At 35.2% G+C, this 13,369-nt stretch overlaps 1 protein-coding gene across 1 annotated transcript in view; it reads right to left on the reverse strand.

Annotated features, from left to right (window-relative positions):
- LOC107742799 (lysine-specific demethylase 4B-like) overlaps window positions 1-13,369 on the reverse strand; it is a 62,314-nt gene that overhangs the window by 19,295 nt on the left and 29,650 nt on the right. Inside the window, exons 8-14 of the mRNA XM_016555841.1 lie at window positions 7,045-7,212; window positions 6,872-6,900; window positions 4,706-4,935; window positions 4,441-4,619; window positions 4,228-4,351; window positions 647-825; window positions 243-444 (exon numbers count right to left, since the gene is read on the reverse strand). Coding sequence (XP_016411327.1) covers window positions 243-444; window positions 647-825; window positions 4,228-4,351; window positions 4,441-4,619; window positions 4,706-4,935; window positions 6,872-6,900; window positions 7,045-7,212 — 1,111 coding nt within the window. The remainder of the gene's footprint in view (window positions 1-242; window positions 445-646; window positions 826-4,227; window positions 4,352-4,440; window positions 4,620-4,705; window positions 4,936-6,871; window positions 6,901-7,044; window positions 7,213-13,369) is intronic.

The raw sequence follows: 13,369 nt of genomic DNA on the forward strand, positions 1-13,369 counted from the left end.
GAAAACTATATATACAAAGTATTAAACAACATAAACAAACAATTCATTGTCATTCTAGTTACATTCTAGTATGAACTTAAAGCAGTAAGGCATGGAGTAATGAGTTGAAGGCATCCATCAAGCACATTTGTATAAAAAATGGTTAAACAGCAGCGCAGTGTTCTGTGTGAACCGGCTCTTAGCATGACACGTCAAAGCCGTCACTGGATCATGAGAAGCGCATGTGAGGTGTGTGAACTCACTGGCGTGGACCTGAAGGCCGCAGCACCCGCAGGACAGCAGGACGCTGGTGCCGTCATCACCGATGTGAGAGTTCGACGGCAGCGGCTCTGTGTTTTCAGCTCCTGCGCTGAAGCACATCTCTGGAACCAGCGGACGGGTGCGACAGCCGACCCGGGACACCAGGCCAGACGTGTCCGAGAGGTGGAAGGGGTCCTTAAGAGGCTAAACACAAACACAAACCCATGAGAGAGGAGAACATGCTAAACCAAAGAGAAATAAACACGGAAATAAAACAACTTCCTGTCTAATCGGGCAGTTTTTGGTCAAAAAAAGCGTCGAAGTGAACCAGATTTTGTGCCGATAGCCAAAAGTCTGATTATGTGAGGCTCTTTTAGTGTTTTGATAGTGCCGCACAGTGCATTACCTGTGTGTACAGACAGAAGAGCGTGCAGACAGCGCAGTGCGGTTCAATGGTCGCCATCGCAGAGTTGAACTGTTTCTCGGCCAGGAAGTTTGGCGTGCGGTTCTGCCACAGCGCGCTCTCCTCAGACTTCTTGGCCTCCGGCTGAACGCCGCCACCTACAGGCAGCCCAGAGTACATCTCTACAGAAACACACAGAGACGACACACGCAAGATTCACTCTTCAGAGGAGCTGCACACTACAACAATCACTGTACACAACTTCACCATGAAGACTGATAGAACGATAGATAGATAGAACGACAGAACGAAAGATGGAAGGATGATGGATGGATGGATGATGGATGGATAGATAGATAGATAGATAAACAACAATAGATAGATAGATAGATAGATAGATAGATAAAACGACAGAATGACAGATAGAACAATAGAGCGACAGATGGAAGGATAGATAGATAGATAGATAGATAGATACAGTGACAGTTGGCAGATATTTAGATGGCTAGACAGACAGACGCAACAATAACTAAAGTGTGCAGAAGCTAAATAAGAAGAATTTTAATATGATTCTCCCTCATAAACACTAAAAACACAAATTTTTTTTAGAGGTAAATAAATCATATAGAAGGCTATATAACGTGGCTCAGTATGAGTGTTGTCCTCCTCCTCTGAGCCGTGACTCTACAGACGCTACAGTGACAGCAGGCGGTGCGGGTTTACAGCTGTCTGTCTGTTCATAACACAGCACAGACAAATCAATAACCGTCTTCCAGCCGCCCCGTCTTATAAAGCGCTGATTGTTTGTGGCTGCTTTCTTTCATACTTTATTGCACACTTTCACAACAAACAAACAAACACAAAACAACATCTCACCATCAAACCAGAACACTCTGAAATAAAATGAAATGTTCTAAAAACATTCATATTGTAAAAACATATCTAACTTTTAACAATTTTTTCCTCAGCCATCAGACATTTATCTAGGGTGCCAAGTTTCTTCTGTTCTCCTGAACTACATGCGACAACAAAATCGGAATATTTCTCGCAGTACCCCATGAAAACAAAAATACAACATTGCCGTTTTCAAAGAACGACAGAAATGCCGTAATTATATTTTAAGTAACTTAATAACATGCATTGTCATAAATTGAGCCTCATTTGAGAAACAGGAATAAACCAAATTTGTGTGTAAATCATTTGTAAAAACTTTCTTGCATAAATTTTTCACTAATAATTTCAACAATAAAAAAATGCATATTCATTTACATACTTTTACGAAGTCATAACGAAGTTCATTTATGAAACACAAGCAAATGAAATATCTCTTATTTAAATGTGAAAATTTAGTCGAGATGTTTTTCACAAGCAATTCTATGAACATCATTCGATTTTATGATTTTACAATTTTATTGTTTACGTAAGAACCAAACGTACAAATAATTTTACCATTTTAAGGATTGTCATTTATGAAACTTGCAAAACAAAATTTGCGTAATTTTTCTGTAAAACTATTCTAGCGCAAATTCAACAATTTCTGAAAGAATGGTTTTACGAACGTCATTTGATTTTTTCATGGACATTATTATGAACTGCATTTAAAAAAAAAGCAACACATGTAATTCAAGAATATCTTTACGAACAATTTAACGATTTTATGTCCGTTGTTGCTAACGCAATCTATGAAAGAGGAGCAACACAAATTCAGGTAAACCTTTCGTTAAGTTATTTTCACTTAAATTGCCAGATTCAATTTACTCACATTTTACGCAATGTTGTACAAACAACCTTAAGGACATCATTCGTTTTTTTGTACGTTATTTTAAATGTAATTTTTGAAACATTAGAAAAACAAGTTTCTGTGCATGCAAGAACGGCTTCATAAATTTAAGTTTAAAGAAGGTCATCACAGTGAAATCTGCGCTCTGAACACTGCTGGGCGGTGCGGCACGCCATATATTTTCGGCCAAAAACCAAAATGCCATTTTTGGCCGATAATTTCTGCATTAACCCTTTGACGCGTACGATCGCACCGGTGTGATTAGAACACGTTTAAACTACCAAATATATTTAGTTACAATTATTTGAGAATCGGAATATCAGATAATTCATAATATAGTTAACACATTTGTGATTTTTTTTTATAAAAAGGAAAAATTTAATAAAAGCACTACATCACTCATACACAGCTATTGTAGCTGTGGTGTGTCACGTGACACGCATGACTACTGTCACCATAGAAACGATAAGGCGATACATTCTAATATAAGGTCGCTGAAAAAAACTCACGCTCGGTGGGTTCGTGAAAAGGTTAAATGGTTTTACAAACATTCGATTTTTCACGGATATTACTACAAATTGCATTTAAAGCACACGCAAAACAAGTAAATTAACAATAGCTTAATGAACAACATGTAATTCAAGAATATCTTTACGAACAATTTAACGATTTTATGTCCGTTGTTGCTAACGCAATCTATGAAAGAGGAGCAACACAAATTCAGGTAAACCTTTCGTTAAGTTATTTTCACTTAAATTGCCAGATTCAATTTACTCACATTTTACGCAATGTTGTACAAACAACCTTAAGGACATCATTCGTTTTTTTGTACGTTATTTTAAATGTAATTTTTGAAACATTAGAAAAACAAGTTTCTGTGCATGCAAGAACGGCTTCATAAATTTAAGTTTAAAGAAGGTCATCACAGTGAAACCTGCGCTCTGAACACTGCTGGGCGGTGCGGCACGCCATATATTTTCGGCCAAAAACCAAAATGCCATTTTTGGCCGATAATTTCTGCATTAACCCTTTGACGCGTACGATCGCACCGGTGTGATTAGAACACGTTTAAACTACCAAATATATTTAGTTACAATTATTTGAGAATCGGAATATCAGATAATTCATAATATAGTTAACACATTTGTGATTTTTTTTTATAAAAAGGAAAAATTAAATAAAAGCAATACATCACTCATACACAGCTATTGTAGCTGTGGTGTGTCACGTGACACGCATGACTACTGTCACCATAGAAACGATAAGGCGATACATTCTAATATAAGGTCGCTGAAAAAAACTCACGCTCGGTGGGTTCGTGAAAAGGTTAAATGGTTTTACAAACATTCGATTTTTCACGGATATTACTACAAATTGCATTTAAAGCACACGCAAAACAAGTAAATTAACAATAGCTTAATGAACAATTAAAATATATAATTACGAGCAACCTTCCGAACAATTTGATTTTTCATCATTATTTAAAATGCAATTTTTGAAACATGACAAAAACGAGTCTGCAAGAATGCTTTATGAACAATTTTACATCATTACGAAATAAATTTGAAACATAAAACAAATTCATGGAAATCTTTCGTAAATCTGTTCTAGCGTAAAATGTTGCACTGAAACTTTAAGTGAAAATTAATGTTTTTGAAGAACAATTCACACAGAAATCTGCTTGCGTTTCATGCATGAGGTCCAAAATGTTAATAGTAAAAAAAAAAAAAAATTCGGAATTTTATACTGAAAGTATATTGCGCTTAATGTTCATCGTTAATGATATCATGAAAGCAGTACTTACCCTCATCGCTGGAGGCTTCCTGTTTGACTATTGAGTGAGGAGAGCGCATGGGTGGCTTGCTAAACGGATGTCTTCGGCTCTTCTTCACCTCAACTTTCTTCTTCAGTTTCATGAAAGGATTCGGCTGAGAGCGAAAACATTTAACGATAATTTACCTCAACGTTTAAAATCCTAAAAACCTAAAAACCCTTTGGGACCAGAGAAGCTGCTCACCTGCAGGCCGGGAGCGTCTCCATTACTCTGGTCCTGAATGTCGCTGGAAGCGAACTGCTCAAACACCTGCTGGAAGGAGAGATCGTCGAGATGCTTCGGCTTCTTCTTTTTCTTCTTCTTCTTCTTCTCCTCTCCGTTTTCCGATGGAGGATCCTGAGATTCTGTTTTTCCATCTTCACCTGCAAAGGCAGTTGCTAGGGTGTTACTATGTGGTTGCTAGGGTTTATGGGGTGGATGCTATATGCTAAAAGTTTGCTTGCATCACCTTCTCCACGGAGTGCTGCTTCCGCCTGCTCCTGCTCCTCCCTCTCCAGCGCCTCCAGCGTGAGGAGCGCCTCCCGCGCCATGCGCTCGTCCTTCTGCTGCCGCCGCTGCTGCTCGCGCTCCTCCACCTTGAGCAGGTACTCTGTCATGTCCAGCTCCACTCCGTCCTCCACCAGAACCTTCACCTCCTCCAGCTTCAGACGGCGGAACTGTTTCACCTTCGCCTGAGCCCTACGACAAACAACGCAAATGGATAACGAACTTATTTCAATGCAAACGTTTCCCATTTAATAGTTCCTATTTATTACGATTCAAAGAGTAAACATCAAAAGTCAATAAAAACCTAGTGAACTTTTATTTCAAACAAAGCAATTTCCCCACTTGACAGTTTTTATTTATTACAATTCTAACGATAAAGGTCAAAAGTCACCAAAAACTTCGCATAAGCACTCCAAAAAAAAAAAGCAATGGATAACAAGCTTTTATTTCAAACAAAACATTTTTCCACTTGATAGTTTTTATTACGAATCAAACAGAAAAGCTCAAAGGTCAATAAAATCTTCACCTAGACTCTACAAAAAACATCGCAAATGGATAACGAATGTATTTCAACCCAAACGTTTCCAACTTGATAGATTTCATTTATTATGAGTCGAACAGTAAAGGTCAAAGGTCAATAAAATCTTCACCTAGACTGCAAAAAACAACGCAAATGAATAACGAACTTATTTTAACGCAAACTTTTCCCATTTAATAGTTATTTATTATGATTCAAAGAGTAAACATCAAAGGTCAATAAAAACCTAGTGAACTTGTATTTCAAATAAAACAATTTCCCACTTGATAGTTTTTATTACGAATCAAACAGAAAAGCTCAAAGGTCAATAAAATCTTCACCTAGACTCTACAAAAAACAATGCAAATGGATAACAAATGTATTTCAACGCAAACGTTTCCCATTTAATAGTTCCCATTTATTATGATTCAAAGAGTAAACATCAAAGGTCAATAAAAACCTTGTGAACTTTTATATCAAACTAAATTTTCCACTTGATAGTTTTTATTTATTACAATTCGATCAGTAAAGGTCAGAGGTCATCAAAAACTTTGCGTAAGTACTCCAAAAAAAGCAACAGATAACGAGCTTTTGTTTCAAACAAAATTTCCCACTTGATAGTTTTTATTTATTACAATTCGAACGGTAAAGGTCAAAGGTAAAAAAAACTTCGCCAAAGCTCTACAAAAAACAAAGCAAACTGATAAACTTTTATTTCAAATCAAACTTTTCCCACTTGATCGTCTTAATTACAATTCGAGCAGTAAAGGTCAGAGGTCATCAAAAACTTCGCATAAGCACTCCAAAAAAAGCAACAGATAACGAGCTTTTATTTCAAACAAAACATTTTTCCACTTGATAGTTTTTATTACGAATCAAATAAAAAACAACTCAAAGGTCAATAAAATCTTCACCTAGACTCTACAAAAAAATAACGCAAATGGATAACGAATGTATTTCAACCCAAACGTTTTTTGCTTGATAGTTTTTATTGATGACGCTTTGAACAGTGAAGGTCAAAGTAAAAAAAAAAACGTATAAATAAAAACCTTCGCCTGAGCTCTACGACAAATACCACAAACGAATAACTTTTTTTCAACCCAAAAGTTTTCCGACTTGATAACATTTTGTTTATTAAGATCCTAACAATAAAGGTCATTTCACGTCCATGGTAAATTTATGAGATTTATGAAAAAAAAACAATGCATTTAGCGCACTTATTTTGACCAGTAAAAAAAAATAAAAATAACACAAATACAATTTTTTTTTTAATTACAACAGCTGCACTATTAGTATATCGAACCATGAACGTCATAACGTGACATTCCTACATCACGCTATCGCATCTTTTTACTATTATCATTCCATAAATTATTTTTAGTAATTTAACAATGTATTGTGTTTAGCATTAAAAGCACATAATATATTCAGTACTTACACAGATTTTCACAGTCACACATCGTTAAAACGAAACAATGAGTTTGCGCAAAGCATGTTTTTTTTTTTGTTCAGGGGACTGATGAAAATTAGTTTCTAAAATCAACGATAAAGGCCAACTAACAGATTTTTGTTGCAAAAAAAAAAAAATGAAAGACTGAAAATTTTGGGCACCTGCGCAGGAGTTTCTCTCTGTACGTGACCCTGGTTTTCCTCCAGTGCTCCAGCTCGGGTAGTTTCTAAAATCAACGATAAAGGCCAACTAACAGATTTTTGTTGCAAAAAAAAAAAAAATGAAAGACTGAAAATTTTGGGCACCTGCGCAGGAGTTTCTCTCTGTACGTGACCCTGGTTTTCCTCCAGTGCTCCAGCTCGGGGCTGCTGAGGCTCGTGGGTTTGAGGTGGTCCAGGAGCGTGTTGTCTTTCCCCTGCTTCCACAGATCGTAGCGGTCGGGCTGCAGGCAGCGAACGAAGACGTCCATGGAGATCTTCACCATGTCCTTACGGCACGTGCACTGCAGAAGACAAACGGGAACCAACAACTCTAAATAAACAAAGTCAACGACTGTAAAACAGTTCTAATATGTGACACAATCACGGCCAGTCAGAATGAATTTAAAGTTTAGTACACAACTATGTGGAGAGATATTTTGGACCAATGAGATTCCATGTTGAGCGGGGCTAATCAGCACAAATATATATATATATATATATATAGTATTATTCTTTTAAATGCATTAATTAATTGAATGTATAAATGTATTAATTTCCTATTCATTTATATTACTTTATATTCTTTTAATTCAGTTTAAATATGCAGTTTTATTTATGTATTTATTTATTAATTTTTTGCAGTTTTTTTAAAGTGATTTTATTTTTGGCCTTCAGTTTTGAGATTAAATAATATTATAGAGTAATATGAATGAAAATGAAAATTTATATACAATTTATTAAATATGAACAATTAATAATACACATTAATTAATATAAAATTAATACATTAAAAAATAATATAAGCTATTACTAAATATAATGAAGAAACTTTAATTTTCTGTAAAGCTGCTTTGCAACGATTTGCATCGTGAAAAGCGCTATACAAATGAACTTGAATTGAATAATACTATAAAAATTAAAAAAATATTAAATTTAACAAAATATTAATTATTATATTTCAATTAAAAGAATAATATAATTTAAAAATAAAATTAATAAATTACTATACATTAATACATATATTTAAATAAATAAAACTTAAATGTAAATTATTTAAATACACAAAAAAATTAAGATGCAAAGAGAAGATTAAAATAAAATTTGAAGCAGAATACTACTTCAGAATACTACTTAATTCACCTTAAAAACTACAAAAATATTGGGGTTCAAACTGATGCAATTGTATAAAAGATGAGAATCAAATGAACTGCATCATGGGAGTCGTGTCTGAAGCAACGATTGAGAGGAAAATGAAGGCGATGGAGACGAGATGTGATGATTAGATGAAATAAGTCTTCATGCAGGTGCGCAGACGCAAGATTATTAAATCATCAGCACCGACAACTGCGACACTGGCTTTTAATTGCATTGAGTTTGCATGGCGTGGATCGAAGTGAAAAGCGCACAAATCAACATCTCTCAATCAACAGCGAGAGAGAGAGAGAGACGGAGGAAATAAAAGTCATTTTCCTGCGAGCTGCACTCGGCTGTATTACATCGGGCCGCTATTTCCAGCGCCGCGCCGGAGCTGCTGTTCAATTACCAGAAACATTCTGCAGCTGAAGTGAAGACAAACACTGTGTGTGTGTGTGTGTGTGTGTGTGAGGGCATAATAACGGCAACAAGCGCTATTCTTCACTCCGAAATGTCAATGTCTCGCAGCGTAACTCCAGGGCTTTGCCATATTATGCTCAGAAATGCATTTCCAGCCCGACTGGAAGGATCAGACTCCACCTGGAAAACAAGCAGCGCTGAGGAGAAGAACCAACCTAAACTAAAAGTACAATCATGCTGCAAACATTTTTCAGGAGCGTAACCGAGACTCAGCCGTTTCCAAAATACTGCAGGTTTTACAAGCTACATTTCCTTATCGGAAATTGTGACAATAGGGAGATCAATATTTTTTAAAGAGTAAAAAAATAAAAATAAATGCATGTATTGTGATTATTTTAAACTACAACAATAAAAAATGAAAACGCATATAAAAAAGTGTCACTGTGTGCATAAAGTAATATATAAATAATAGCAACTAAAATACAATTATATAAAACTATTTAAATGAAATACAATTTTAAATGTAAAAAATAAACACATTTTTAAACAACTCCAGTTGCAAAGTATTTAAATTAAATTTGTAGTGGAATACTTAAATAATGATAAAATACATATTTTGCAATTCCAATACATATGCAATATATATTCTACAAAGTATTAGTAAAAAAAAAAAAAAAAAAGAGGCAATATTTTATGTTTTTGAAAGAAGTAGGTTTTTAGCCAATTTGCACAAACATCAGAACAACAATTATTTATTTATTTATTTTGTTATTGAAATCTTCCACTTCAAATTTACATTAAATCTGCTCTTAGCAACTTTCAAAGAAATATAACAATTAACATTTCAATTGCATTTTATTTAAATATATATATTAATGTATAGTATAGTATTTTTTAATTTATTATTATTATTATTATATTATTTTATAATAATATTATTTTTTTGAAAGAATTCTCTTCTTGCTCACCACTGCTGCTTTAATTTGATCATTAATTTGACTGATTTTGAAATATCATTACAGTTTAAAATAATAACTTTCTATGTGAACATATGGTAAAATGTAATTTATTCCTGTGATGCAATGCTGAATTTATTAGGATTCTTTGATAAATAGAAAAAAAACAAAAACAGCATTATTTTTTTGTAAGATTATAAATGTCTTCATTTTAGCTTTTGATCAATTTGATGCATCCCTGCAGAAAAGAAAGCCAATGTTTTGCATTGTGCCGTATATACAAATTTAAAATGAAACAAAAAAAAGAAAGAAAGAAAGAAAGAAAAAAAGAATTAAAGATGGAGTATAAAAGTTTTTACACTTTAAAAAAAAAAGTTGAAAAAAAGAAGACAAAGAAAAAGCTATTATACTGACACTGAACTCTCGGGGATCAATCTCTTTTATTGTTGTATTTCTCACTGCTGAGCCAATAAATGGAAATAGAGGAAACAATCGCAGGCCTCTGAAGACACCAGAGCATCTGAGATGAACATGTTAACGCTGTAAACTCTCTCTCTCTAGACCAGGTCTGGCCATTACACGAGTCGTTCAGGTGGATTATTATTTAATATAAAATATATATTAAAAGAAAGGTTAATTATAACCTTTCTTTTCGTTTGTCCTTTTAATTTTTTCTTTTCGTTTGTTCTTTTTTCTTTCTTTTCATTTGTCCTTTCTTTTTGTTCTTTTAGTTTGTTTTTCTTTTTCGATTGTTCATTCTTTTCATTTGTTTTTTTTTTTTTTGCTTTCTTTTTGTTTTTCCTTTTCATTTGTTCTTTTTCTTTCTTTTTGTTCTATTTTTTTTTTTTTCGTTTATTCTTTCGGTCTCTTCTTTTTCTTTCTATTAATTTGTTCTTTTTCTTTCTTTTTGTTCTTTTCATTTTTTTCTCTTCGTTTGTCCTTTCGTTTGTTTATCTTTTCATTAAAGTGTGACTTTAAGTATCATTCTGTAACAGGCCAGAAATCAGTCTTATTTCATGAATGTGCAGGTTTAGGGCTCTCTGAGTAATGAAGATACGCCTGTAGAAGATATAATAATGAGAGGACTGTTGAGCGACACGAGAGAGATTCAATCTGAAGATCCGCTCATGTGCTTTAATTAGCCGCGCGTCACTAATCACTGCAGATCACCAGCCGCGCGGCTCACGTGTGACGAGAACCTCTAAATGCCAACACGATCGGGAAAAACCACCCACGTGTGATAAGAGCGAGAGAGAGAGAGAAACGAAAAGAAAGAGAGCAAGAAAGAAACAAAGAAAGAAAGAACAAACGAAAAGAACAAACAAAGAGAAAGGAAAAATGAAAAGGACAAAAGAAAAAAAACTATAAGAAAGAACAAACTAAAAGGACAAATGAAAAGAAAGAAAAAGAACAAACAGAAAGAATAAAAAGAAAGAACAAATGAAAAGAAAGGACAAACAAAATGAAAGAAAAAGAACAAACAATGAGATTGTAAAAAAAGAAAGAACCAACTAAAAGAAAAAAAAACAAATGAAAAGGACAAACAAAAAGAACAAATGAAAAGAAAGAAAAAGAACAAAGTGAAAGAATAAAAAGAGAGCAAACGAAAAGAAAAAAAAACTAAAAGAACAAACAAAAAGATTGGAAAAGAAAGAACCAACTAAAAAGAAAAATAAAGGACAAATTAAAAGAACAAATGAAAAGAAAAAAAAGAACAAACAAAAAGATTGGAAAAGAAAGAACCAACTAAAAAGAAAAATAAAGGACAAATTAAAAGAACAAATGAAAAGAAAAAAAAGAACAAACAAAAAGATTGGAAAAGAAAGAACCAACTAAAAAGAAAAATAAAGGACAAATTAAAAGAAACAACGAAAAGAAAAAAAACTAACTACAAGAACAGAGAAAGGACAAACAAAAATAAAAAGAAAGAAATGACACAAACTAATGAAAAGACAGAACACATGAACACATGAGGACAAATGAAAAGAACAAACAAGAAAGAAAGAAACAAATGAAAGTCTGAAAGGATGTGAAAGACATGAAAGAAACTGAAAACTGCAAAAGAATAAGCAAATAAGCAAAGGAACGAATGAACGAATTAAAGACGAAATGAAAATTATTTTAAGAATTGACAAAATAATAAAAATGGAAACGAGACCGAATGAGAGAATGAACGAACAAACAACTGAATCAGGAGCGAAGCAGCAAGAACGAAAGAAAGAATGAATGAATGAATGAAGCGGAAGGAGGAGTGTGAATGGTGTGTGAGGTGCTCCTGTTTCACGTGTTGTTTCGCGTCATTCCCGTTCCAATTCTCACGTGTGTTTTCGTGACAAAACGTGGTTTGTAGAGTCGTTGGGTGACAGAGATGTTGTCAGCTCGTGTGGTGTGTAACCCCCGGTTGCAGATCATTTACATAGAGTCACGTAGTGTGAACAACACAACGACTTAAAGACAGACAATCAAGTCATGTAGTCTGAACAGCACAGCGATCTGCAGACGTTTAAAGTCGTGTAGTGTGAACTTAGCCTTAAGGCTTGTTCACACCAGGACGAATATCGCGCGCGATTATCGCCGAAGTTTAACGCCTCGTGACTAAACAAAGGGCGCCAATGTGAGTGTGCACACCGACGCACAAAACGCGATTTTTTTGGTTTGACGCGCCGCGTTAAAAACTGGCCGACCAATGAGATTGGCGCTTTTGTTCACGTGCCTGGAGCTGCTGAAGTTACAGTAAAACACGACTTGGTGGCGCTCAAGCACAAAACGGTCTTGCCGAGCACACATTGATATCTAACGACGAAGAGGAAGTAAGTAGACGAAGAAGAAGCATCGAGGCAAGATGAATGTAGAGCTGCTGGTCTCATTGGTGTCTGAACACAAAGGGCTTTATGACAAACGCGACAGCGATTGCAAAAATCTCGATAAGAGGGAGTTGTTATGGAGAGGAATTGCAGATCAAATAGGATTCGATGTGTACCGGGGTATTTCTGTTTTTCATTAAGCGCCATCTAATGTCAGGGAGTGAATTTATACGTTCACTCGGCTCATCGCCTGCGAAAATCGCTTGGGTATGAACACAAAAGACGCGTCGAAAAACGTCGGCGATAAGCGCGCGCGATAATCGTCCCGGTGTGCACGAGGCTTTAGGTTGCCCTAGTCCTCTAGTCTACTGCTCCAGGAAATGCAAGCAATCTGCATAGCCACTTGATTTCTTTTCCACCACCTCCTCATCAAAGGTGCGCATAAAGTCATGGTATCGCAATGGATCTCCATCAAAGAATGGAACTTCCCTTGGTGGAAGCAAAGACAAGTTGTTCTGTTGGACCAGTAGAGCTGCAATCTCATTTTGCTTGTCAATAAGCTTAAGAATATTTCCTTCTTTAAAGTCAGCCTGCAAACATGATCCATGTGCATCTTGCAATCGTGATCCACGCTCTTGTCTACCATCATGAATGATACTAGGTGGTAATGTAGAATGGGTTGGCCTTGATTTAGATCGAAAAATTTGTTGCTGCTGCTGCTGCTGAACTGTCCGAGTTGGAAAATGCTTTGAATTCTCTGCTGCTACTTGAGACTGTATAGGAAATGCAGGAGGATGTTGTGACACTGCATATGAACTTGAAGGTAAAAATTATTCCACATTAGGATTAAGAGATTCAGTTCCAATATTCTATATCTGTGGGGAATTGGTTTGAGGAGGATTATTAATTTCACTTGTTTCTGATCTCACATTGCTATATACTTTCATCTTGGCCATTGATACAGCGATTTTAGTGTCAAGCTCCATTTGTTCCTTTCTTCTCCTCAGATCCTCCTCTTCTTTCTGCAATGCATGTTTCCGTTGTAACATTTTCTGATGTGCCTGCAGGGCTGCCATTTCTGCCTCAATCTTAAGGCGAGCAGATGCAATAGAAGTTCGGCTGGATCGAGATCCATGAGTTGTTGT

Source organism: Sinocyclocheilus rhinocerous, unplaced genomic scaffold (assembly GCF_001515625.1).
Source record: "Sinocyclocheilus rhinocerous isolate Xijiao unplaced genomic scaffold, SAMN03320098_v1.1 scaffold1879, whole genome shotgun sequence".
In the NCBI taxonomy this organism is placed as follows: Eukaryota; Metazoa; Chordata; class Actinopteri; order Cypriniformes; family Cyprinidae; genus Sinocyclocheilus; species Sinocyclocheilus rhinocerous.